Source organism: Crocodylus siamensis, chromosome 9 (assembly GCF_052110815.1).
Source record: "Crocodylus siamensis isolate JL-2025a chromosome 9, ASM5211081v1, whole genome shotgun sequence".
Classification (NCBI taxonomy): Eukaryota; Metazoa; Chordata; order Crocodylia; family Crocodylidae; genus Crocodylus; species Crocodylus siamensis.
The window spans coordinates 40940764-40967574 of record NC_143403.1 but is presented as its reverse complement, the minus strand read 5'-3'; the positions used below and the strand labels follow the sequence as shown (position 1 = coordinate 40967574).

General features: G+C 50.2%; 1 protein-coding gene across 1 annotated transcript; it reads right to left on the bottom strand.

Annotated features, from left to right (window-relative positions):
- Positions 1 to 26811, bottom strand: LOC149857426 (uncharacterized). The gene is made up of 19 exons (XM_090061864.1): positions 26770 to 26811; positions 24967 to 25038; positions 24612 to 24719; positions 22722 to 22829; positions 21225 to 21317; positions 20803 to 20886; positions 14519 to 14623; positions 12443 to 12535; positions 12020 to 12084; positions 11103 to 11211; positions 10661 to 10714; positions 9083 to 9145; positions 7865 to 7981; positions 4546 to 4662; positions 3439 to 3528; positions 1634 to 1714; positions 1293 to 1343; positions 604 to 691; positions 1 to 62 (listed from the first exon to the last, which is right to left on the bottom strand). The coding sequence occupies exons 1-19, from the start codon at positions 26809 to 26811 to the stop codon at positions 1 to 3; spliced, it is 1602 nt and encodes a 533-aa protein (XP_089917990.1).

Below are 26811 nucleotides of genomic sequence, written 5' to 3'. Positions count from 1 at the left end.
CTACACTGTGCAGCCTCCATATCGACTCCTCCAAGCTTGATGCCCTACAGACCAGATCCTGAAACACAAAAAAGCAACAGAAAAACTATCATCAACTTCCCAGGTGGCATAGGAGGGGGAAAAAGCAAAGGGTGATGTATAGGGGTGAGTAGAGACCATCATGCAGCTGGAATTGCTTGCCAGGACCTTTAGCAAATAGCCTGAGGACAACCTTGATGACATGCAGGGCACCAGCCCATCAGAGCCTTCTTCACCCGTCCATCCAACCCAACTGGCTAGAAGTTAGTCCTGACTAACACCAGCAGAGTCACAAGACTCAGAAACCTACACCAGAGAGACAGGGTGGACCCCACAAGCTGCTGCTGTTCCCACACTACTGACAGCTACTGCCTGCCTGGGACACATGTTCAAAATCCAGTCTCAAGCAGTGGGAACTGTCTCCCTGGGGTAGGGCTGAGCAATGCCCACACAACACCTCCATGCAATGAGGAAGATTTCCCAAGGTGCCAAGAGCAGGCAGGCACCACGCCCTGGGACCTCGCCCCACTGAGCTCTGCCACCAAGCAGCCATTGAGATCCTACTGTTCTCACATCTTACCGGGAGGGGAGCTGGTAGCCTTGGGTCCCAGTCTGTGTTCCCAGTGGGGTGTGGGAAATGCTGGAGTACAGCTCCTAGGATCTTCTTCAGTGTCTGCAGTGAAAGGCATCATGACACGGCATCAGTAAGAGAGAAGAAAACTCATTGGATTAAAACCAATACAACGCCATGGCTACAGCCCAATCCCCACTAAGCAACACCCCTGGCAATACCCATAGCTGTGCTTGCGTGAGTGCTGACACAGCTCTCAGGTGGGACACTGAAAGCCTCTGGCTCTGCTGCTGACCAGCACTTCCATCCAGCTGTTCAGGTCTTGGTCCCTGCTCCAGGGTCAGGCCTCCTAAACCTCTTGTTGCTGCAATCAATTTCTGCCCAGGGCCCCTTCCTAGAGGATGTGTCCTAGAAGACCTCCCCTGAGTCCCAAATCTCGGGCTCCTACTAGGTGCCAAGAGACATCACTGGTGAATAACACAAGCCAAGTCTGATGGTAGAGGTGATGGAGCTACCTTCAAAACTCAGCCAGCTCATGAGGCCAGCCACTTATGCTTTACACAAAGTTCCCATCACTATAAATCACGTGAGGGCTTGGAAGCCCCCAATTCATGTAGGTCTGAAGATACTTTCTGTACAGGCCTGAGGCTGCATGAAGCAGTTACTGTAAGGGGGCACTGGGGGAGCTGAAAAGGAGACTAACCGAGGTCAGTTTTCGGACGCTGCGCCAAACTACACTGTTTTTGCCTGGAATCTGGAACTAAAAGAGAGAAAACATTAAAATCTTTCAGATTGACTCTCAGTTCCCCCAGTGAAAAGAAACATTCAGAACCAAGTCACAGAAAACAACTAAGAACAAGAGGCCAGCAGAATTCATGTGGGATCAAGTGAATTAGAAACCAGTACAGTATAATTTCAGCTGAGTTGCCATGTGAAGACGTTACAACGCACACATGAGAGGTCAGTTTCGACTGCTTGCTTCTTACATGGTCATTGCTGGAGTGCAGGACTGGAAAAGTGGTTCACTGGTAAGAGACATGATACCTTTTGCAGTGACTCCAGGACATACTGGACCATCCCCTTCTCAGCCACTTTTGCTTCACCAGGACTCCGAAGCGTTCCTGCCTGGAAAATTTAACTCAATGTTACTGCCAGGACTGTGAAGTCTGAGAGGTGCCTTGGAGCCCCACTGTGTTAGGACTGGGGCAGTAGAAAGCCCAGCACTTCCAGTCGCTGCTCAGGTGCTGCAACTGGGATAAATGGAAAGATACAGAAGCTGGCTGCGGAGAACATCTCCACGGGATTTCAGTTTCAACTCTATAAAAGAGGAGGAGGAGACAAATACCTGAGAAGTAAGGACTATTGTGTTTTGAGCTCTTTTTTGGGGGAGATCAGCTGCATGGTTGGAATAGACTGAGACAAGCTTTGGCCTGATATTGTCCACAGATCCCTTTAGCTATCGCATGTTTCCACCATGGCAACACCACCACTCAAACCCTGTCACAACATGATGATACGGCACTTTTGTTGGAAAAGATCTGAACTCAGAGAAAGGCCACCCCTTCTGCCTTCCCGCTGCCTCCAAATCACCTCTTGTGCACACCAGGGACTGTATGTCCTCCTCCCACAGCCCTGCTCCATTCTCCCTCACTCACACAGCACGTGACTGTTAGCCGGGAGCCACCAGGCATCTTGCTCAAACACTCAGCTAAGGGTCCAGCACTGTGTAAGTGAGAATGGACCAGGGGCTACAGGCAGAGAAGGCAGTTTCTGCAGTGTGCACCTGGGGGTTGTGCGGGGCTGAGTTACTGTGGACACAGGGACAGTTGGCTGTGTCTGCTCTATAAGAAGGGCACTGTGCTGTCACTGCCACAAAATCCCAGCCTCAGCCCTGGAGCAGATCCCGGCCCAGCCATGTGCCCTGCCAGCACCACTCGGGCTGCTCTCCATGGAGACCCTGGCCCCATGCTGTCACAGTCCCACTGCTCCTGGGGTCTCCATGGAGTCCAGCGGAAAATGCTGGCAGGGGCTGCTGGGTCTCCAGAGTCCAGCCACCAACTAGATTTGCCATTTTCCCCACCACTGGTTTAGATTACGGTTTGTATGGGATGGTTTGGATAGGGCAGATCCTGCCTCAGGCAGGGGGTTCAGCTAGATCTGACCCCTGGAGGTCCCTTCCAGCCAAATGTCTTGTGATTCTGTGACTCCACCAAGACAACTCGTTTGATTAAAACCAACATAATTCCCTAGCCAAAGTCCAATCCCCACTGACAGGCACCCCTGGCAATGCCCATGGATGTGCCCAGGTGAACGCTGACAGCTCGCAGACTGGTGCAGTCAAAACTCCATTGCTAACCAGCACTTTCATCCAGCACTTCAGCTGCTGGCCCCTGCTCCATCATGAGGCCTCCCAAACCTCACACAATTGCTATCAGTTCCTGCCTAGGGCCCCTCCCCAGATGATGTGTCTAAGGCTTTCCTGAGTCCCAGCTGTGGGGCTACTAAACACCAAGAGACATCACTGGTAACACCCACCTAATCTGAGGGTACAAGTGATGGGGCTGCCTCTGAAGCTCGTTCAGATTCACCCAGGGCCATGTGACCATCTGGGTCTGCTCTGGGCTCCACCTGAGCCTGGCACAGGTCCCTGATAGTACAGGGGAGACCCACATTCAGGTTCCAGTATAGGGAAAGGTCTCACCCATTCAGTGGTTATGGGGAAACTGGGTGCTCTTGCAGCAGCTTCCCAAGAAGCAGGACAAAGACATCTCCCAGCCAAACGGTGCTGCAGCTATGAAGCTGAATAAAAATTTTCCACATGGACCAGGAAAACTGAGTCTCAGACTCACCGATCCTTCCAGTGAACAAGGCAATTCTTTGGTCCTTCTGCAGGTGCCCCTCCCTGACATCCTGGGGCTTGGATCTAGAATGACACAGGCCTGGAAAGTAAAATACAGAGTTAGCTCTTGGACTGCGACAGCACAGAACTCCTGGAGGGTCCCCGGGGTTTGGGTCGGGGCAGTGGGAGTATTTCCCCTACTATCCCAGCTGCTGCTGCTCCTGATCCAGGGCCAGCGCTGCCCCAGGCAGGAAAAGTCCAGTGCCCGTTCATTGGGAATAGCTCTGTGAGCATCTCAGACATCAGATTTAGCAAAACACTTTGGCGGGGACAACACCTAGCTCCAAAATGTTTTCCCACGCACTGGATGGATGCCATAGAATTGGTCCAAAGTAACTTTCGAGGCTCAAATGGGGATTCTTAGATATTTGGGAGGAGACGGGGGGTGGGTAATTTGTTGAATCCTGTAAGTTCACAGACAAAGTATTTCTGTTCTGACTGCAGCTCTGTCCATGGGGCTATATCCTACTGAAGCCGGGGGGATTCCTCCCCTGAGGAAAAGCCATAGATGGGGCCTTGTCACTGCCTTAGTGCATGATATTTAGTAATGAGGGCAGGGGGTAAATTAGTTTCCCAGACAAGACATTTGATGCACACTGGAGACTGCCAGACCCCAAAGGCCTTCCCTCTGGCTTGATGACTTACTCTTCAGCCATGAACATGGCCTGGAGGAGGATCCTGTCTGATGGAAAATGGGGGAGTAAAGCACTGGGAACAGAGGATAGGATCATGAAGCGATGTGTTCCAGGACAGTCAGGGATGGGCCCTTCTTGTTATCATAGCTAAACTGAGGTCTCAATATCTGCTGAGTAAATTCAACTCCACTCTGCAAAGCAATTGTTCGAGAGCAGTGGGATCTTTTTGATTAACCTTGCTGATCTGAAGCCTACGGGCCCTGGACACTGCTGCTTGGGTATCTTGGCCTAGGTCACCATGAAGGACAGCCCCACCCCTCTGCCTCTAAGGAAAGGAGGTGAACGTGGGAAACCCTCACACTCTGCTCACTGCTCTCTCTGGAAAACTGTGACCTGGTATTTTTCCGATTCATTTCTCTTACTTCAGCAGATGTTTGGCAGGACTCAGTCAGGCTCCCTCTACAAGCTTCTCTAAAATGCACACGGGGCAACAAGCAGATGTCTTTCTGGGCTTTTCTCTCCTGCACCTTCGGCGATCCCTGAGTGGAGAGAGGGGGTTAGTTGTGTTAGACTGGAGTGAGACAGAAGGCAGGGCAGGAAGGCACCATCTGTAGCAGTAAGGGTTTACTCCTTTCCTGAGGGTTGACATGAAAACATCGAAAAGGAGCTGTCAGCCATCTTTTTGTGGGTGTTAGTAGCTACAATAAAGCCCTGTTGAGAGCAAGAAGTCTTCCTGACTTTTCCTGACCTATGAAACAGCACAACTTCAGGACTCACTCGTTCAAAGGGACCTGGGATGGTCTTGGGCCTGGACACCTTCTGGAGAGAAATTCTCCCCTAACAGTGCACGGGGTCTATTCTGATCTGAGACAAAAACTCCATCCCATTTCTCCTTCCTTCCTGACTCAATAAAAATGTGGTGGATTTTAAATTAAACACTTAATTGCTTTACACACTTAAGAACTTTTAATGTAAGATGGTTCGTGCTCTTGCAGGAGGAAGAGTTGTGCACCCTTTTGATGGGACTAGCTGTAGGGAACTCACAGGTCAGATTTACGAGCGCACTTGTACAGGGACAACTCCTAGCTCCAAAATGCTTCCCCACATGCAAGTTGGATGTCATGGGATTGGTCCACAGTATCTTTCTAGCCTGAATTAGGGATTCTTAGATATTCAGGATGGGGAGAGGGGTAATTTGTTTCATTTTGTAACTTAACAAACACAGCATTTCTGTTCTGAACCTGCAGCTGTGGCCATGGGGCTGTGTCCCAATGAAGCCAGGGGGAATCGTCACTTGAGGAAAAGTCTCAGATGAGTCCCTGTCACTAAGCTTCTGTAGAGTGTCTAGGGATTAGGGCAGAGGCTATGTCCTTTTCACGAACAGGACAACTGATCCACACAAGAGACTGTGGAAACCCCCTTACCTGATGACTTACAATATGGCCATGAACATGAACTGAAGAAGAATCCAGTCTGACAACAGGGAGGAAAAATTGGGAACACCAAGGAGAGGGTGGCTGGCAGGCTCTCAGCAGATATGTAATGAAGCATGTGGTCCGGCACTGTCAGGGATGGGCCCTTCTTGTTACCATAACTGAACTACTACTGTGTACATTCAGCTCCACTCCACAAAGCAATTTTTCTAGGGCAGGGGGAGTCTCTCTTTCATGAATCCACCAAAAAATTGTCCAAATATGTCCATGGCCACATAGGATTTCAATGCAGCCTGGTATTTGAAGATAAAGAATGCTTAAGTTCTACAAGGTAACCTCAGTTTTAATTAAACCTTCCTGAGTTTGGACAGACATTGGCTTATGGAGGGACATGATTTCATCATGTTGGAGTGAAAAATTCAGACTTGTAACAAGAGGGTGTTCCCCGCTAGAGGCTGGTTTATTGGAGCTGAAGATGAGGGGAAGGAAGTGAGAATGGACAGTGAGTCTAGGCGAGGGGCACACAGCCCTTATGCGCTGGGTACAAGATATAGTCATATGAGACCTGTTATGGCAACCATTAAAAGTCACTGCTGCGTATAGAGTGGATGCAGGGATTTCCCAGGACTCCAGGGATTTTGCTATGTACATACCCAAGTTCCCACCCAGAGCTGTGCATGGAGGAGGTTATGACTGTAATGTAACAAAATGATAATATAGGAAGAGTAAAGGCCTTCATTTTCCCAGCAAGGCACCTGTGCACATGTTCTACTGAAGCTGATGGGATCCTGCACATCTCCTGTTCTTCAAACAAGCTTTGATTTATACAATGTGAGGAATATTGCAAGTGAGACTGAAAATCAGATTTTTTGTGGATAACAAACCTCTAGAAGGTTTGGCTGTCCAGATCACTTGTGAAACACCTACCACCACCCTAAATTAGCATCCACGGACTGAAGCTACAGGCTATGATCCTGACTACAAGTACGCGGAGTGGCTGAGTGTGCTCACCCCTCCCCTTGCCGGAAAAATCAAGTCCTGAGACCACAGGCGGTGTAAGAAAAAGAATTGCGGGGACTGAGCATGCGCGCACACATGCATGCACACACGCCCACCCCCGCCATGGGAAAGTCTGAGGGGGGAGGGGAAAGGGCCAGGAGGGTAACGGCATCTCCCGGCCACCTCCTGGTCCTGACCACACCAGCCCTGGCTGCCGCACCGGCCATGGCTGCCTCCCGGCCCTGGCTACACCAGTCCCCACCCCACCAGTCCTGGCCCTGGCCCCAACCCCCCACCCCGGCTGCCTCCCAGCCCTGGCTGCGCTAACCCTGGCTGCCTCCCCACCCCAGCCCCAGCTGCACATCACCTGGGGAGCCCCAGAGCCAGGGCCCAGAGCAGGGCCAGCCTCGGCTGCACCGCCATTGGAGGTGATGGAAACCCTGGGATCCCTGTGCCTGCCTCGTCCTCCAGGTGGGGGGGGGGCACATGGCCCCCTGTCTTTGCACAGGACAAGTGCGGGTCGCAGGTGTGAGTTCAGCTGAGCCTCCACTCCCTGCCTCCATGCCTCGCCACCACTGCTTTGAATGCGGCAGGCTCCACCATGTGCATCCTGCTGCTGGGCGTGCCAGGCAGCAAGACACATGGCAGTGTCCACCGCTTTCAAAGCCGCAACGATGAGGCACCGAGGCAGGGAGCACAGGCTGAGTCCAGGCTGCAGCTGTGGCCTACCCTCTCCCCATACAAAGATCAGGTAAAGTGACCAGTCAAGTTACCAATGGTCCTAGTGAGGAAGGGAGAACTCTGTGTCCTACAAGTGTGATGACGCTATGGCCTGGTCTCTTGAGGCAAGAGGTAGCTTTATACAACTGTCTCTTGTGCAGGCTTTGTGGTATGAATGACCCATGTGTGTTTTACAGCTGCAGCCCTGGGGTGCTCTTCATGGCATTGCCTATCCCAGGGCTGCCCAATTTCCCTGTATGTGGGCTGCACGCCTAAAGGGCTGCACCTGCAATGCAAGCCATGCAGGCCAGACCAGGGAGAGACGTGGGCCCCTGTGATGTGCAGGCACTCACACAAAGCAATTTTTCTAGGGCAGGAGGAGTCTGTCTCTCTTTCATGAATCTTGCTGACCTTGAGCCCAGGGGTTCTGGGCACTGGTGCCTGGGTAACTTGGCCTGGGCCCCCACAAGAGACAGCTCCACCCCTCTGCCTCCAAGGAGAGGAGGTGAATGTGGGAAAGCCTCACTCTCCACCCACCGCTCTCTTTGGAAAAACATGACTTGAAGATTTCCCTATTCATTTCCCTTACCTCAGCGGATATTTGGGGGGACTTAGCCAGGCTTTCTCTATAAGCTGCTCCAAAATACACGCAGGGCAACAAGCAGATGTCTCTCCGGGCTCGTCTCTCCTGCACCTTCGGCGATCCCTGAGTGGAGAGAGGGGGTCGGCTGCGTTAGACTGGAGTCAGGCAGAAGGTAGAGCAGGGGGGGCGCCTTCACGACTAACTGGTTCAGAGAGACCTGGGGTTGGTATTGGGCCTGGACATCTTCTGGACAGAAATTCTCCCCTGACAGTGCACGGGGTCCATATTGAAGCGACCCTTCATTTATATGGGCAGCCCATGTCTCAGTTCCCTTGGAAGTGGGGAATATGGTTCCTTTCAATGAAGGGATTTGTATTTCCAAGACTGTTAGAGTCACATATTGATGTGTCCATACTGAGGTGGTGTTAATTGTCACATGCACGTGAAGTCAAGGCTGTTAGGAACATGTTAGTGTGAGAGAAGCTTTTATACTAAACTTTTTTCCACCAAATCTTAAGGCTAAGCTAATAAATGTGCAAAGGCATTTCAATTTCCTCCAATTCCATGGGCTAAAAAAGGGGTAAAGGACAGAAGAGATGTAACACCTCATTTCAGTATTTTAAACGTGAGATGGTTCACACTCCAGCTGCTCAACAACTTTGTGTGAGGCTTTACCTGAACATATTTGTTTTGAAATGCAGATCCCCAAATTGAAATGGAAATGTCAAAACATTCTTTGACTGCTTCTTTTGCTAATTCCCCCAAAACGAGATTTGCTTTGGCAGCCAGCCTGAAAAATCAAGTTCTCAGGCACTTCTCATGGACACACACAGGGAAGATTTAGCTTCAGGACTGAAGAGATATGGGAACATTTCCCCCAGGCCAAACAAAATGTAGCATCGTCTCTGGCTCAAGATCTACCTAACACAGAAGAACCACTGCCCCAGCACTGTTCAGCTTCCTTTCCAGGACCCATTCCCAAAAGACCAGGCTAAATCCTGAGAGGGCGAACAGCCCAGATAGGGGCAGAAAACCAGCTGACACCCAGAGACAAGGGACTGTGCCTCACACCTTGAAGGGAGAGGGAGCACTTTTTAAAGCAAAGTTCACTGCACTGTGAATTGCCCTTATGCCTGGAGACAAGCAATCTCCAATGGCAGAAAGTGATTCTACCTAGGGAGCCAGAGCAGCACTCACTGTCAGCTGAAAGGGAAGCCAGGGTACCTGGGATGGGGCTGGTTTCACTGCCTGGCCATCTGTGAAAGCAGGCTCTTGTTTTCCAGGCATCTGAAAAAAGAAAACACAAGAAGTAGTCAGACAGTCTTCCAGGGGCTCTGCTCCAAGCCCAAGCAAAGCGTTAAATAACACAGAAAACATTGAAGTGAAGTGGCTGTGTCTGCTCTGTGAGGAGAGAAGGGCAAGACAACTGGGTGGTGGAGACTGGGGCTCAGGCAGATGCCAGTCCTTCCCAGAAAACTCGTCTGTAGGCACAGCACATTCCCACGGTTATTTCCCTGCAGGGAATTTAACTGGTCGAGCAGTTTCCAAAACCTGCTCCCGCCGGTAAAGGTCCACATCTGCTCAACCAGCTAAGGGGAGATTGTGCCGTTAAACCAAGGGGATCACTCACAGCATTTCAAGCCACAGCTACGGCTCCAACCAGCCAACAAAAGTTCCTTGGGAGTTTCACCCATCCATTGAGGCTGCCAGCATAGGCAGCAAAACGTAGGGCAGTGGTAGGGCAGGGAGGCAGCTCAGCCACGGCCTTCCTGCGGCTGCAGCAGGAGCGGGGAGGGGTGCCCACAGGCAGCAGTGAGGGGGGGAGTGGGGCTAGGGCTGGGGGAAGGGCTGGCACAAACACAACTCCCGCCAGTTCCAGGGCTGGCGCAGGGATGGGGCTGCCGTGGCACCCTCCAGGACCAAGGCTGAGACGTGGCCAGAGTCAGGGCCGGGGCGGCACCCGCTGGGGACAGAGTCAGTGCAATGCTTGCCAGGAACAGGGCCCAGGCCAGGGTCGGCGCGGTGCCCGCCGAGGCCGGGAATGGGGCAGGTGCCTGGGACTGGCACAGTGCTGGGCAATGCCGCTCCTCTCCATGGCCCTTCCCCCCCCCAGACTCTTCCGTGGGGACGGGGGCATGTACATGCACAATTTTTTTTCACTCCCCCCACAATTTGGTTCTCTTCCTCCAGGCTCTACGACCCGAGCTTACAGGTTCCAGGCTTGCAGACATTGGCCAACAGCCCCTAGGCACGCCGGGGTTTTATACATGTCTGTACAGAACATGAATCCCCTGGCCCTTCAGTGCGAAAGTCTGAGAAAGGCAGAGCCTGCAAAGGGAAACTTTCTGTACAAAGTTTCCTGCATCATGAGCCTGGGAGAGGCTGGGCCATAAACCTCTGCTTCCAGCAGTACCAAAGGTCTGATCCCGCATCACAAAGTTGGCTTCTTTGGCAGGGGCACTAATGTGAGTGATGGCAGTGGCATGCTGCCAGATGGGCATTCGAGGGCATGTTGCATTTCTATCACCTTGTCTCTCTGTCCATCCTGTCCACTTGGCTAGAAGTTGGTCCTGACTAATATCAGTAAAGTCCCACAAGTCAGAAACTTCCATCTGGGCCACATAAGGTGGCCCCCATGGGTTACTGTCCTCCCGGCACTGACAGCTGCTGCCTGCTGGGGACACATGTTGGAAATCCAGCCTCCAGCAGTTTGAAGTGTCCCCATGGGTAGGGGTAAGCAATGACCACAGTCTGAAGGGATCCTAGACCAGGTTCAAGCAGCAACTGTAAAGGGAAACTCACCTCTGCCTGGCCCAGCTGCTTCCCTGACACGGCAGCTTCGGCGCTGTCTCTGTTCTGAAAAGATCGGATCATTAGCAGAAGGCGCCTTTCATACACTGAGGCATTTGCTGACTAAGGAGTCGTCACTGATCACTCTGCACTTTTCCCTCACAGAAACGCCTCCAGATTGCAGCTTCTCCCCGGGGCTACGTGACCTTTTGAGTTAGCCCCAGACTCCATCTAAGCTCGGTACAGGTCACTGGCCGCACAGGGATGCCTCGGCACTGAACTTCCAGCACAGGAGATGGTCTCACCCATGCAGTGGCTAGGGGGAAGCTGGGCATTCACACAGCAGTTATCCCAAACGGCAAGTCAAATACTTCTCCCAGCAAAGTGCTCCTGCAACTAAGAGGCTGAATTTAAAAAAATTCCCTGAGCCAGGAAACCTGACTTTCACACTCACCAACTCCTCCAGTGGGCGAGGCAATTCCTCTACTCTCCTGCTGGTGCCCCTCCCTGACATCCCTGGGCTGGCATCTGGAGTGACCCAAGCCTGGACAGTAAAATACAGAGTTAGCTCTTGCACTGCGACAGCACGCAACTCCTGGAGGGTCCCTGGGGTTTGGGTTGGGGCAGAGGGAGTATGTCCCCCACTATCCCAGCTACTCCTGCTCCTGAACCAGGGCCAGCGCTGCCCCGAACAGGAAAAGTCCTGTGCCTGTTCACTAGGAATAGCTCTGTAGGCATCTCACAGGTCACATTTAGCACTTGAACAGGGACAACTCCTAGCTCCAAAATGTTTTCCAACTTGCTAACTGGGTGCCATGTCCATAGCATTTCTATTCTGACCCTGAAGCTCTGGCCATGGGGCTGTGTCCCATTCAAGCCAGGGGGATAGTCACCTGAGGAAAAGTCCTGGATGGGGCCCTGTCACTAAGCTTCTGCATGCTGTTTAGGGATTAGAGCAGAGGCTATTTCCTTTTCACAGACAGGACAACTGATCCACATGGGAGACTGTGGAAACCCCAAAGGCCTTCCCTCTGACCTGATAAGTTACTCTTTGACCATAAACATGCCCTGGAGAAAGATCCTGTCTGACGGACAATAGGGGAGCAAATAGTTGGAAACTCAGAGGAGCAGAGGGCTGGCAGTCTCTGCCCAGGGAGAGCCATGAGGGAGAACAGCCCAGGTAGGCTCAGAAAACCAGCTGACTCCCAGAAACACGGGACACCTCACACCCTGAATGGAGGGGGAGCCTTTTAAAAGCAGAGTTCACTTTGTGAGCTCTCCTCATACCTGGAGACAATGAGTCCCCACAGGCAGAGATAAACTCTACCCACTGAACCACAGCAGTGTTCAACTATCACCTGAGGTGGAAATCCCTGGGAAGAGGCTTCTTGCCCTGCCTGCACAATCCTGGAAGCAGGCTCTTGCTTTGTCACAATCTAAAGAAAGAAAACACAAGTAGTCTGACGGTCTTCCAACGGTTCTGTGCCCCCAGCCAAAGAAAAGCATGAAATAACAGACAAAACAACGAAGGAAAGCCAGGAAACTCAGAGCAATGTATTCACTGGCTTCTTCAGGGCTTGTACCTGTCCTTACAGGAGACAATGGAGAAGAAACAACATATGAAACCCCTTTAACATCAACCCAATCCAATAGCAGGGTCAGAGTCATCCTTTAAAATAAATTCAGTATAAAAATCTTCATCCCACTTCAAGAGGGCAACTGTTGGCTATTTTTAATAAGCATCCACACTGGTAAAATGAAGCAGTGACGTCTTCCACTAAGGGGAGTTCATACCTTCCTTCGAAGGGCTGGAGTGTGCTTTGCTCTCCGTGTTGGCATCTTACACGATGGAGCTTGACTTGAGCCAGGCTTGGGCTCTCCACTTGCCTGGAAAGCGAAGCATTGTGTTACTTGTGAGATTTTGGAACCCATAAGTCTACCAAGAAGCCCAAGAGCTTAGCAAAGGAGAAGCAGAAGAACATCATCCAGCTTTTAACATGGTGAATCATGTGCTTCAATAGTGAGAGGCAAAAAGATCCAGGGGCCGTCTACAGGACAGGACAGGATTAGAAACCAAGTGAAGAGCTAAACAAAGCCCCAGGAAGTCAATGAGTCTCTTCGTTGACTTCTGTGGAGTTCTGATCCAGTCCTTGCGGAGACCAGAAGAGAAAATTGGGAGAGGCAATTCATTCATCAGTGAGTTAAATCGCATTGTAAGACTATTTCAGCTAAGATGCTGTATAAAGGTGTCCACTCTACTATTAGAAGTCACCTTTAGATTGATTTAATATAGATCTTCCTTCTGCGTAGGGTTTTAAAAGGCTTCATTTGCCTCAGGCCATGATCCCCTGCATTCACTAGCTGAAAAGCACCAATACGCCGCAAGCACTGTGCTCTGGGCTACTTTGCTCTCCTGCTCCACTTCAGCTGGCCTTTCATGTCCTGGGCCTGTGAACTACTCCCAATGGTTTCACAGACAGCAAGAGCTGCATACCACTGGCTTAGGGACTAAATAAGTTCCACAGAATTGGATTTCACATGGCTTATAAACATAAAAACTGCTATTTACTCGGTCAGGCCGTAGGTTCATTTGGCCTAGTCTCCCATGTTGCACAGCAGCAAAGTTTGGATGCTGAAAGGGAGAGTGAACCGTGTCTGACCACGCTTTTCTTCCACTGTTCTTCTCCCATGTGCATCTTCCAGCATTTAAGGTCTGGGATGCTCTGATTCAGAGCCTGTATCCCTAGCTCCGTGCTGAATAGCTACTGATCCCCATTCCACCAAAAAATTGTCCAAATATGTCCATGGCCACATAGGATTTCAATGCAGCCTGGTATTTGAAGATAAAGAATGCTTAAGTTCTACAAGGTAACCTCAGTTTTAATTAAACCTTCTTGAGTTTGGACAGACATTGGCTTATGGAGGGACATGGTTTCATCATGTTGGAGTGAAAAATTTGGACTTGTAACAAGAGGGTGTTCCCCGCTAGAGGCTGGTTTATTGGAGCTGAAGATGAGGGGAAGGAAGTGAGAATGGGCAGTGAGTCTAGGCAAGGGGCACACAGCCCTTATACACTGGGTACAAGATATAGTCATATGAGACCTGTTATGGCAACCATTAAAAGTCACTGCTGTGTATAGAGTGGATGTAGGGATTTCCCAGGACTCCAGGGATTTTGCTTTGTACATACCCAAGTTCCCACCCAGAGCTGTGCATGGAGGAGGTTATGACTGTAATGTAACAAAATGATAATATAGGAAGAGTAAAGGCCTTCATTTTCCCAGCAAGGCACCTGTGCACATGTTCTACTGAAGCTGATGGGATCCTGCACATCTCCTGTTCTTCAAACAAGCTTTGATTTATACAATGTGAGGAATATTGCAAGTGAGACTGAAAATCAGATTTTTTGTGGATAACAAACCTCTAGAAGGTTTGGCTGTCCAGATCACTTGTGAAACACCTACCACCACCCTAAATGAGCATCCACAGACTGAAGCTATACTTAAAATGTTGACTCCCCAAAGGGACTGTCCAGTAGGGGATGGAAGGAAGTTCCACATCCAGGGTAGAAGACAACAGCTTCTGCACTTGAACGACAGACTTACTTGCAGATCAGTATCCAGCATAAAGCCTGATCTTCCCTGGTATTCAGGGCTAAAGTGCCTCTAGCTGGTAAGCTCATGGAAGGGTCAGAGTGACAGGCACTGATCCAGCGATAAACTTCCACTTAACAAGAAAATCTTTCTGGATGCAAAAGTTCACTCAGTCTGTACCATGGTGTTACTGGGCATGGGGAACTTCTCCTTAATAGTGCGCTGGGTCCATTATGTTCTGTGATAAAAACCCCTCCCGTATCCCCTTCCTTCCTACCTCAACAGAAAAGCGGTACCTCTTGGCCACATTCCCTGAGACATCTTCCTCAAGGGCATGATGCCCAAGAGTTAATTTTCTGGTGTCTCTCCTATGATGCGACTCCTGCAAGGAAACACATCCACAGAGCATGAGTGAGTGGAATCAAGAGTGAGCCAATGAAACCAATAGCAGACGCTCATCACACTTAGCTTCCCAAGGGCAATCTTTGCATCTCCAGGTGCATGACTGCAGTGAATTATACAGTGGCCCCTAGATGGAAGCTGAGCTGAAGCCCTTCTCAGAGTGACAATCAGAGGTGGGCAGAAGTTAAAGGATTTCAAGTTAACATGATGGGCACCATTACAATGGGAACAGCAAACTTGTCTCAGGAGCTGGAAATGGACATTCAAGAGAGACTTTCTGTGTGGAAGCTGAGGTGGCCCTTCGTGTTCATGGGCAGCCCCTTCTCCAATTACCCTTGGAAGACTGGAATATGGTTCCCTTTCGCTGAGGAATTTGTATTTCAGAGACTCTCAGAAATGCAAGCAGATGCTTCCACACTGAGGTAGTGTTACGTATGTCATGCATGTGAAATCAAGACTCTAACAAGCATGATGGCAGGACAAAATTCTTTGCACTAAAGTTTTTTTTCACCAAGCATAAAGCTAGGCAAAGCATTCTGTGAAGGCATTTGAAAATCCTCCCATTCCATCGCCTAAGAAAATGGAAAAAAGGACAAAGCAAATGTAACACTTCAGTTCAGTATTTTTAAAATGAGATGTTTCATACGTTAGCTGAAAAGCAACTTTGTTTGATGCTTCACCTGAAGGTGTTTGTTTTGAAATGCAAATCCCTAAATTCAAATGAAATTCTTTGACTTCTTAGTTTGCTAGTAATTCCCCCAAACATACCATTGTCATGACCACCAGCCTGAAAAATCAAGTCCTGAGACCACAGGCGGTGTAAGAAAAAAAATTGCGGGGGCTGGGGCTGAGCATGCGCGCACACATGCATGCACACACGCCCACCCCCGCCATGGGAAAGTCTGAGGGGGGAGGGGAAAGGGCCAGGAGGGTAGCGGCATCTCCCGGCCACCTCCTGGTCCTGACCACACCAGCCCTGGCTGCCGCACCGGCCATGGCTGCCTCCCGGCCCTGGCTACACCAGTCCCCACCCCACCAGTCCTGGCCCTGGCCCCAACCCCCCACCCCGGCTGCCTCCCAGCCCTGGCTGCGCTAACCCTGGCTGCCTCCCCACCCCAGCCCCAGCTGCACATCACCTGGGGAGCCCCAGAGCCAGGGCCCAGAGCAGGGCCAGCCTCGGCTGCACCGCCATTGGAGGTGATGGAAACCCTGGGATCCCTGTGCCTGCCTCGTCCTCCAGGTGGGGGGGGGGGGGTGGCACATGGCCCCCTATCTTTGCACAGGACAAGTGCAGGTCGCAGGTGTGAGTTCAGCTGAGCCTCCACTCCCTGCCTCCATGCCTCGCCACCACTGCTTTGAATGCGGCAGGCGCCACCACGTGCATCCTGCTGCTGGGCGTGCCAGGCAGCAAGACACATGGCAGTGTCCACCGCTTTCAAAGCCGCAACGATGAGGCACCGAGGCAGGGAGCACAGGCTGAGTCCAGGCTGCAGCTGTGGCCCACCCTCTCCCCGTACAAAGATCAGGTAAAGTGACCAGTCAAGTTACCAATGGTCCTAGTGAGGAAGGGAGAACTCTGTCTCCTACAAGTGTGATGACGCTATGGCCTGGTCTCTTGAGGCAAGAGGTAGCTTTATACAACTGTCTCTTGTGCAGGCTTTGTGGTATGAATGACCCACATGGTCCTGACTAATATCAGTAAAGTCCCACAAGTCAGAAACTTCCATCTGGGCCACATAAGGTGGCCCCCATGGGTTACTGTCCTCCCGGCACTGACAGCTGCTGCCTGCTGGGGACACATGTTGGAAATCCAGCCTCCAGCAGTTTGAAGTGTCCCCATGGGTAGGGGTAAGCAATGACCACAGTCTGAAGGGATCCTAGACCAGGTTCAAGCAGCAACTGTAAAGGGAAACTCACCTCTGCCTGGCCCAGCTGCTTCCCTGACACGGCAGCTTCGGCGCTGTCTCTGTTCTGAAAAGATCGGATCATTAGCAGAAGGCGCCTTTCATACACTGAGGCATTTGCTGACTAAGGAGTCGTCACTGATCACTCTGCACTTTTCCCTCACAGAAACGCCTCCAGATTGCAGCTTCTCCCCGGGGCTACGTGACCTTTTGAGTTAGCCCCAGACTCCATCTAAGCTCGGTACAGGTCACTGGCCGCACAGGGATGCCTCGGCACTGAACTTCCAGCACAGGAGATGGTCTCACCCATGCAGTGGCTAGGGGGAAGCTGGGCATTCACACAGCAGTTATCCCAAACGGCAAGTCAAATACTTCTCCCAGCAAAGTGCTCCTGCAACTAAGAGGCTGAATTTAAAAAAATTCCCTGAGCCAGGAAACCTGACTTTCACACTCACCAACTCCTCCAGTGGGCGAGGCAATTCCTCTACTCTCCTGCTGGTGCCCCTCCCTGACATCCCTGGGCTGGCATCTGGAGTGACCCAAGCCTGGACAGTAAAATACAGAGTTAGCTCTTGCACTGCGACAGCACGCAACTCCTGGAGGGTCCCTGGGGTTTGGGTTGGGGCAGAGGGAGTATGTCCCCCACTATCCCAGCTACTCCTGCTCCTGAACCAGGGCCAGCGCTGCCCCGAACAGGAAAAGTCCTGTGCCTGTTCACTAGGAATAGCTCTGTAGGCATCTCACAGGTCACATTTAGCACTTGAACAGGGACAACTCCTAGCTCCAAAATGTTTTCCAACTTGCTAACTGGGTGCCATGTCCATAGCATTTCTATTCTGACCCTGAAGCTCTGGCCATGGGGCTGTGTCCCATTCAAGCCAGGGGGATAGTCACCTGAGGAAAAGTCTTGGATGGGGCCCTGTCACTAAGCTTCTGCATGCTGTTTAGGGATTAGAGCAGAGGCTATTTCCTTTTCACAGACAGGACAACTGATCCACATGGGAGACTGTGGAAACCCCAAAGGCCTTCCCTCTGACCTGATAAGTTACTCTTTGACCATAAACATGCCCTGGAGAAAGATCCTGTCTGACGGACAATAGGGGAGCAAATAGTTGGAAACTCAGAGGAGCAGAGGGCTGGCAGTCTCTGCCCAGGGAGAGCCATGAGGGAGAACAGCCCAGGTAGGCTCAGAAAACCAGCTGACTCCCAGAAACACGGGACACCTCACACCCTGAATGGAGGGGGAGCCTTTTAAAAGCAGAGTTCACATTGTGAGCTCTCCTCATACCTGGAGACAATGAGTCCCCACAGGCAGAGATAAACTCTACCCACTGAACCACAGCAGTGTTCAACTATCACCTGAGGTGGAAATCCCTGGGAAGAGGCTTCTTGCCCTGCCTGCACAATCCTGGAAGCAGGCTCTTGCTTTGTCACAATCTAAAGAAAGAAAACACAAGTAGTCTGACGGTCTTCCAACGGTTCTGTGCCCCCAGCCAAAGAAAAGCATGAAATAACAGACAAAACAACGAAGGAAAGCCAGGAAACTCAGAGCAATGTATTCACTGGCTTCTTCAGGGCTTGTACCTGTCCTTACAGGAGACAATGGAGAAGAAACAACATATGAAACCCCTTTAACATCAACCCAATCCAATAGCAGGGTCAGAGTCATCCTTTAAAATAAATTCAGTATAAAAATCTTCATCCCACTTCAAGAGGGCAACTGTTGGCTATTTTTAATAAGCATCCACACTGGTAAAATGAAGCAGTGACGTCTTCCACTAAGGGGAGTTCATACCTTCCTTCGAAGGGCTGGAGTGTGCTTTGCTCTCCGTGTTGGCATCTTACACGATGGAGCTTGACTTGAGCCAGGCTTGGGCTCTCCACTTGCCTGGAAAGCGAAGCATTGTGTTACTTGTGAGATTTTGGAACCCATAAGTCTACCAAGAAGCCCAAGAGCTTAGCAAAGGAGAAGCAGAAGAACATCATCCAGCTTTTAACATGGTGAATCATGTGCTTCAATAGTGAGAGGCAAAAAGATCCAGGGGCCGTCTACAGGACAGGACAGGATTAGAAACCAAGTGAAGAGCTAAACAAAGCCCCAGGAAGTCAATGAGTCTCTTCGTTGACTTCTGTGGAGTTCTGATCCAGTCCTTGCGGAGACCAGAAGAGAAAATTGGGAGAGGCAATTCATTCATCAGTGAGTTAAATCGCATTGTAAGACTATTTCAGCTAAGATGCTGTATAAAGGTGTCCACTCTGCTATTAGAAGTCACCTTTAGATTGATTTAATATAGATCTTCCTTCTGCGTAGGGTTTTAAAAGGCTTCATTTGCCTCAGGCCATGATCCCCTGCATTCACTAGCTGAAAAGCACCAATACGCCGCAAGCACTGTGCTCTGGGCTACTTTGCTCTCCTGCTCCACTTCAGCTGGCCTTTCATGTCCTGGGCCTGTGAACTACTCCCAATGGTTTCACAGACAGCAAGAGCTGCATACCACTGGCTTAGGGACTAAATAAGTTCCACAGAATTGGATTTCACATGGCTTATAAACATAAAAACTGCTATTTACTCGGTCAGGCTGTAGGTTCATTTGGCCTAGTCTCCCATGTTGCACAGCAGCAAAGTTTGGATGCTGAAAGGGAGAGTGAACCGTGTCTGACCACGCTTTTCTTCCACTGTTCTTCTCCCATGTGCATCTTCCAGCATTTAAGGTCTGGGATGTTCTGATTCAGAGCCTGTATCCCTAGCTCCGTGCTGAATAGCTACTGATCCCCATTCCACCAAAAAATTGTCCAAATATGTGCATGGCCACATAGGATTTCAATGCAGCCTGGTATTTGAAGATAAAGAATGCTTAAGTTCTACAAGGTAACCTCAGTTTTAATTAAACCTTCTTGAGTTTGGACAGACATTGGCTTATGGAGGGACATGGTTTCATCATGTTGGAGTGAAAAATTCGGACTTGTAACAAGAGGGTGTTCCCCGCTAGAGGCTGGTTTATTGGAGCTGAAGATGAGGGGAAGGAAGTGAGAATGGGCAGTGAGTCTAGGCAAGGGGCACACAGCCCTTATGCGCTGGGTACAAGATATAGTCATATGAGACCTGTTATAGCAACCATTCATGTTTTCTGCATCATGAGCCTGGGAGAGGCTGGGCCATAAACCTCTGCTTCCAGCAGTACCAAAGGTCTGATCCCGCATCACAAAGTTGGCTTCTTTGGCAGGGGCACTAATGTGAGTGATGGCAGTGGCATGCTGCCAGATGGGCATTCGAGGGCATGTTGCATTTCTATCACCTTGTCTCTCTGTCCATCCTGTCCACTTGGCTAGAAGTTGGTCCTGACTAATATCACATGGGAACTCCAGGGGTTTTGGAGTTCCCACCCAGAGCTGTGCCCAAGTTCCCCCCCAGAGCTGTGCATGGAGGAGGTTATGACTGTAATGTAACAAAATGATAATATAGGAAGGCCTTCATTTTCCCAGCCAGGCACCTGTGCACATGTTCTACTGAAGCTGATGGGATCCTGCACATCTCCTGTTCTTCAAACAAGCTTTGATTTATACAATGTGAGGAATATTGCAAGTGAGACTGAAAATCAGATTTTTTGTGGATAACAAACCTCTAGAAGGTTTGGCTGTCCAGATCACTTGTGAAACACCTACCACCACCCTAAATTAGCATCCATGGACTGAAGCTATGATCCTGACTACAAGTACGTGGGGTAGCTGAGTGTGCTCACCCCTCCCACACTGCAGCGGCAGCCTAGGGCTGGGCTGCCCTATGGCAATGCCTGCTGCTGCCCTGCATTTGGAGAGACTGAGCCCCGCTAGTTCCCACTTTCCGCCGCCTATGCTTCAGACACCGCTCATGGACAGACAGGTGAGATTTAACTTCAGATCTGAACAGAAACTGTAACATTTCCCTCACACAAGACAGAACAAAGCATCTCCTCTGGCTCAAGCTCTCCCAAACCCAGAACAACAGATACTCGGCTTTCTTTCCAGTGGTCCCATTCCTAAAAGACAAGGCTAAATCCTGGAGGAAGAACAGTCCAGGTAGGGGCAGAAAACCAGCTGACACCTAGAAAGAAGGAACTATTATTCTTTTCGTTCTTATCCAAAAATGCTTGGAGGGGGAGCATTTTTCAAAGCAGAGCTCACAACACTATGTAGTCTCCATATGTCTGGATGCAATGAGCCCCCACAGGGGGAAAGAGATTCTACCTATTGAAGTACAGCAGCATTCAATTGTCACCTGAAATAGAAGCCAAGGTCCTTGGGAAGGGGTTGATGCAGCTGCCTGGCCATCCTTGGATGCAGCCTCTTGTTTTGCCACGATCTAAAGAAAGAAAACACAGACAGTCTTCCAAGGAAAGTAAATCATTAAATAACAGGCAAAACACTTAAAGAAAGCCAGGAAACTCAAGGCAATGTATTCACTGGCCTCTCCAGGGCTTGTACCTGTCCTTACAGGAGACAATGGAGAAGAAACAACACATGGAATCCCTTTAACATCAACCCAATCCAGTAGCAGAGCCAGAGTCATCATTTAAAGTAATTCTGTATAAAAATCTCCAGCCAGTCTGAACAGGGCAACTGTCAGTTACTTTTAATAAGCATCCTTCCTGATGATATGTAAACTGCAAAGGTGCCATTACCTCTAAAAGGATTTCATACCTTCCTCCATAGGGCAGGAGTATGCTTGGCTCTCCATGTCAGCATCTTACGTGATGGTGCTTGGCTTGAGCCAGGCATGGGCTTCTTTCTTGCCTGAAAAGTGAAGTTTTGTGTTATTTGTAAGACTTTAGAAGCCAGAAAGCTGCTTGAGATGGCAAGAGTTAAGCAAAGGACAAGTAGAAGAACATCACCCAGTGCTTAAGATGGCAAAACATGTGCTGCAACAGTGAGAGGTGGAAAGCTCCAGAGACCATTACAACCAGTGCTAGCACATTAGAAACCAGGTAAAGAACTAAGCAAAACCCCAGAAAGTCAATGAGTCTCTTCATTGACTTGTATAGAGTTTGGATCTAGTCCCTGCAGAGACCAGTAGAGAAAAAATGGGAGGCACAATTCTTTCATCAGGGTGTTTACTGGAAATATGTCCATGGCAATGCAGGACTTCAGTCCAGCCTGGTGTTTTATGACAAAGAACACTTAGGTTCTAAAAGAAAACCTCAACTTTAACTAAACCTTCCTGAGTTTTGCTTGTGCAGGAACAAGGTTTCATCCTCTTGGGCTGAACATTTTGAATTTGTAGCAAGGGGGTGCTCATAGCAAGACACTGGTTTATTGGAGCTCAAACTGAGGGAAAAGAAAAGAGAATGGGAGATGAGTCTAGGCAGTGAGGCCACAGCCCTTCTGCACATAGTGCAGGATATTGTCATACAAGGCTTAGCTGCTCCTGTTATGGCAAATGTTAGAAGTCACTGCCGTGTAAACAGCAGGTGCAGAAAATGGTGAGTGTGTGTCTAGGGCTCCAAGAAATGTATTTTGTACATGTTTGAGTTCTCACCCAGAACTGTGCACTGAGGAGTTTCTTCTGCAGGACTTTCGCATGTAAGAAAATGATCTTATAACAAGAGTAGGGGCCTTGATTTTGCTACCCCAGCTCCTGTGCATGTTCCTCTGAAGCTGCTGGGATTACTCACATCTACTGTTCTTCAAACATAAGGGACTTTCAAGTGAGACTGAAAACCAGATGTTTTGTGGATAAGAAACCTCCAGCAGGTTTAGATGTCCAGATTCCTTGTGAAACACCCACCACCACCCAAATGAGCATCCATGGGCTGAAACTAGACTTCAGAAACAGAACCTCCAAAGGGACTCTCTGGTAGGAGACAGAAGAAAGTTCCACATCCAAAGTAGCAGAAAACAACTTCTGCACTTGAACAAGGGACTTGCAGGTGAGCATCCAGCATAAAACTTCGTTTTTGGCTACAACAGCTAAAGTGCTGCTAGCTGATAAGCTCATGGAACCATCTCTGTGGCAGGCCATTGCTCCAGCGATAAACCTCCACATGGTAGACAAATTTTTCCAGATGCAAAAGTTCCCTCAGTTTGTACCAAGGTGGTGCTGGGCCTGGGCACCTTCTGGAGAGAAATTCTCCTGTGACAGTGCACTGGGTCCATTCTGCTCTGCAACAAAAAGCTTGTTCCATTCCCCTCCCGTCCTACCTCAGCACAAAGATGGTGAATCTCAACCGGTGTAGACAAGACCTCTCCTCCCAGATGGATGTGATGTCCAGGAGGGGGGTTTCCAGTGTCTATAGCATGTTGGGATGCCTGCAATGAAACACAGTGACAGAACATGAGTGCGTGCAATCAAGAGTGAGTCAACTAAACCAATAGCAGGTGTGAGTCGCACTTAGCTCCCCACTAACAACCACAGCTCCAGCTGTGTGACTGCAGCCAGCTATACAGTGATCCATGTATGAGAGCCAAGCTACCACTATGCAGAGTCCAGGGAAGCCCCTCTCAAGGGAAGAATCTGAGTGAGGACTAAGAATCATTTCCTGCCCCCAATCCTCATCCCCTAACAAGTGAAATGTATGGGCACAGCTCAGGGAGAGATAGAGGAGGTAGATGCAGAGCATCATGGGGTCAGTGGCAATACTAGTCATATCCTGTTCTGTGGTTTGCAGACTCCAGGCTCTAGGAAAGGCAGCTGCAGCCCATGGGAGGTGAAATTCTCATTCTGATTTGTGCATTGGCCAGTGCTGCTGAAAAGCAGCTAGATTCCAGCAGGGTTGTTCAACTGGCAGCCGCAGAGGGCACCTCTCCCGCTGCCACGTGGCAGGGACATGCCCGGAATTCCATGCACCAGCGGTGCAGCCCATGCAGTGAGGAGTGTGTGGGGACTCCTGGGGTCTGGCTACAAAATGATATTTAGAGGTATACTTTTGGGTATTGGCTTGTAAGTAAGGTAGATATTGCCTTAGAACAATGGTCCAGAGCAATGGCAAGGATTAATTGATTTCTAAAAGCCTATTTGTGACAAAGTTTCCTTCGAGGTAAGCAGCAAAGAGACATACAGAATGGGAAATTGAAGGCATGAACAGTGTAACCAAACAAAGATATGGGACTGCAGCATTGGCATTAGGTCACAATGCCAAATTGCAGAGCCCTTGGGATTTCCGATTTTGGTAAACAGATCAAATTAGGAGAGACGGGAAAAAGCCCAAATTAAGATGTGTGCATGTGATGGGTTTGTTGGAACAAAGAAATACGCTGACAAGACAGAATGTGGACAGCATGATGACTACAGTGGACAGTGGGCACACCACCATGGACAGTGGGCACACCAGCAGCCCATTGCACACACCCCAGCCAGGCCTCAATCTCCAGCCTCCAGGCTGATGACAGCTGACATTCAAGAGAGAACCTCAGAGTGAAGCTCATGTACTAGCCACATGTACCTTGACTCTGTGACAGCTCTAGGACTGGTAGATGTAAACTTGTTTGCATTATTCTTATTTGCTATTACTGTGTATCAAAAAAAAATGCCTATTATTGAATGGAGAGGTTGTAGTCGGCCTGACAGTTTTGGGTCTGCCTGGAACAAGGTACCTGGGTCAGAAATCCAGTGCCGACCACTATACCAGCATCTGGACTATGCCATGGACCTGGTAAAGTGACCAGTCAAGTTACCAATGGTCCTAGTGAGGAATGGAGAACTCTGTGTCCTACAAGTGTGATGACGCTATGGCCTGGTCTCTTGAGGCAAGAGGTAGCTTTATACAACTGTCTCTTGTGCAGGCTTTGTGGTATGAATGACCCATGTGTGTTTTACAGCTGCAGCCCTGGGGTGCTCTTCATGGCATTGCCTATCCCAGGGCTGCCCAGTTTCCCTGTATGTGGGCTGCATGCCTAAAGGGCTGCACCTGCAATGCAAGCCATGCAGGCCAGACCAGGGAGAGACGCGGGCCCCTGTGATGTGCAGGCACTCACACTGCTACACTGCATGGCACCCCCCCCAGCCACTCCTGCACCTCCAGGCAGAAAAGTCTCCCCTGGGTCCATTCTTCTCTGTGACATGAAGCCCCTTCCATTCCCCTGCTTTCCTACCTCAGCAGAAAGGCAGCTAATCTTGTTCAGACTCGCTGAGGCCTCTTCCTCCTGATGGACACGACGTCCAAGCTGGATCTTGTTGGTTGTTGAGGTCTGTTGAGATGCCTGTGAGGAAACACATGGACAGAGCATAAGTGAGGCGGATCAAAAGTGAGCCACAGCCCCCTCAAGCCACCCACTGTCCACGGCTGCCTTCACAGCTGCAATGTGTGGGCACCTCTCATCTAGTGCCTGGAGTATTCACCTTCCCATCAAGGCACCCACTGGAGGGACCTGCTGTCCTTCCCTGACAGTGGAGCATGTCCATTCTGCTCTGTGACAAAAAACCCCATCAATTTCCCTTCCTTCTTACCTCTATAGAAAGGCGGCGAATCTTGGCCCGTTTCGGGATAATGGATTGTTCCTCGTGGAGGTACTGTCCATGCTGGGTTGGGTGGGATGTCTGCAAGGAAAGACAGTGACACTGCATTAGTGAGCGGGATCAAGGGTGAGTCCCAGGCCTGCAGGCTATGCACCACATGGTCATCCCACCCCCTCCACTGCTGCATTGCATGCCAGGGGTGGCTGCCAGACCCAACCTATGCCCTGTATTGATAGGGGAATTCAGAAAGGGACAGGAGCACAGGCAGGAAAGTAAAGGAAAGAACAGGTAAGAGTGTCCAACTCCACAGAGTCCAATAAACTGCATCCTTGAGTGCTTTAGACACTACCTTCAGTAACCTTTGCAGCATTGTCAATGATCTGATAAAGTTTGTGGAGGTCCCAGAGCAAAGAGCAGTAGCAACTGCTTTGAAGGACAGGAAAAGTATTTTAAATACTCTAGGTCAGCTGGAGACAAAATCCAAAATCAGCAAGATGGAATTCAACAGACATATGCAGTATGGCAGAGAAATGAAATGCAGAATGGGTGAATAGCAGGGTGGGCAGAAAAAGGGCTGGAAGTTGGAGTGGGACAGAAACGAAGTGAGGCAAAAAAAAGGTTGGATGTCATTCCAGCTTGTCCTGATGGGCATGAATGCCACGTGCCCCTGGAGGCTAGCATCCGCCCACATGCAGCAGCGGCAGGGGCATGGCAGCAGCAAGCAGGGAGCTCCCATAGGTGGCTGCAGCGGTGTTGGGGGTGGGCAGGGCCTGGGAGGTAGCAAGTGCTGACCAGTGGTCAGCAACTATACATAGATGCCGCTGGCAGTGGTGGCAGTGACCAGCAGCCACCAGGGACTGCCCAGAGACGTCGGCGGTGTTGACGGCAAGGGGGCAGGGGTGGTAAGTGATGACCACCCACAGGCACTGCTGGCAACACTGGTGACACTTTTTGCAGGGAGTGTACTGCCAAGCTCAGTAGTGTATGTGCACCCACATGCACCCCCTATGTGTCGCCAATGTTGACAGGTACATTATCCAACATGAGAAGCAACTCTGCTCTCCCCAGTGCTGGGAGGGCTCAGCTGTCCTGTCCTGAACCCCAGACCTTCGGAGAACTTGACATACTGGGGGGAGAGAAGAAGGGCTTGAATGAGAAAAGGCTTGAAAGACATGACTCACATGAAAAGATGAAAGGAACTGGATTTATTTCCTTTTCCTAGCAGCCTAGGGTTGAGGGGGAGATAGGTTCCCAATCTTTAAAGGTGTGAAAGACTTATTTCTAAAAATTATGTGATTCTTTGTTCCCAGGGAAAAGCATGAGAACAAACCATCTCAAAGGAAGTTCGAAATAGGGAATAACTTTCTAGCTGTAAGGATAACTGTGGACTGGAAGATACTGTGGAATCGCCTTCACTGCAGGATTTTAAGACCAGGTGAGACACCCCTCTGTCTGTGGTGGTTTAGGTGTCACTGATCCTGCCTACAAGCAAGGGGATGGACTGGATGATGCCCTGAGCTCCCTGCTGACCCTGAAATTTCCCCACAAGGCCCCGCTCTGGCTGCCGATTCTGACCATCCTCTGTTCTGATGTCCCCTATTCCTCTCCCATCTGTCCTTCCTCCCCACCCTACCCATCCTCAAGCTCTTCCGTCATGTTTCTCTTCTCAGCAGGTACAGCCATTCCACCATCGTCTCCACACCCCTCCCCTCCCTCTGGACCCTTGTCCATCCAATCCACCCCCATTTCTTTCCCCATCCCAAATCTCACCCTCCAGACAACATCTCTTCTTACCTGTTGCTGAAGCCGATGAAAAAAATGTCCTGTTGATGCCAT

Bases quoted from the DNA above. Each gene is read 5' to 3' on its own strand.
- LOC149857426 (XM_090061864.1), bottom strand. From the start codon at position 26,811: ATGGCATCAACAGGACATTTTTTTCATCGGCTTCAGCAACAG. The intron at 21,318-22,721 runs GTAGGACGGGAG...TTCACTTTTCAG, and splicing joins TTCACCATCTTTGTGCTGAG to GCAAGAAAGAAGCCCATGCC. The intron at 63-603 runs TCCCGGTAAGAT...CTTTTTTGTGTT, and splicing joins CCCAAGGCTACCAGCTCCCC to TCAGGATCTGGTCTGTAGGG.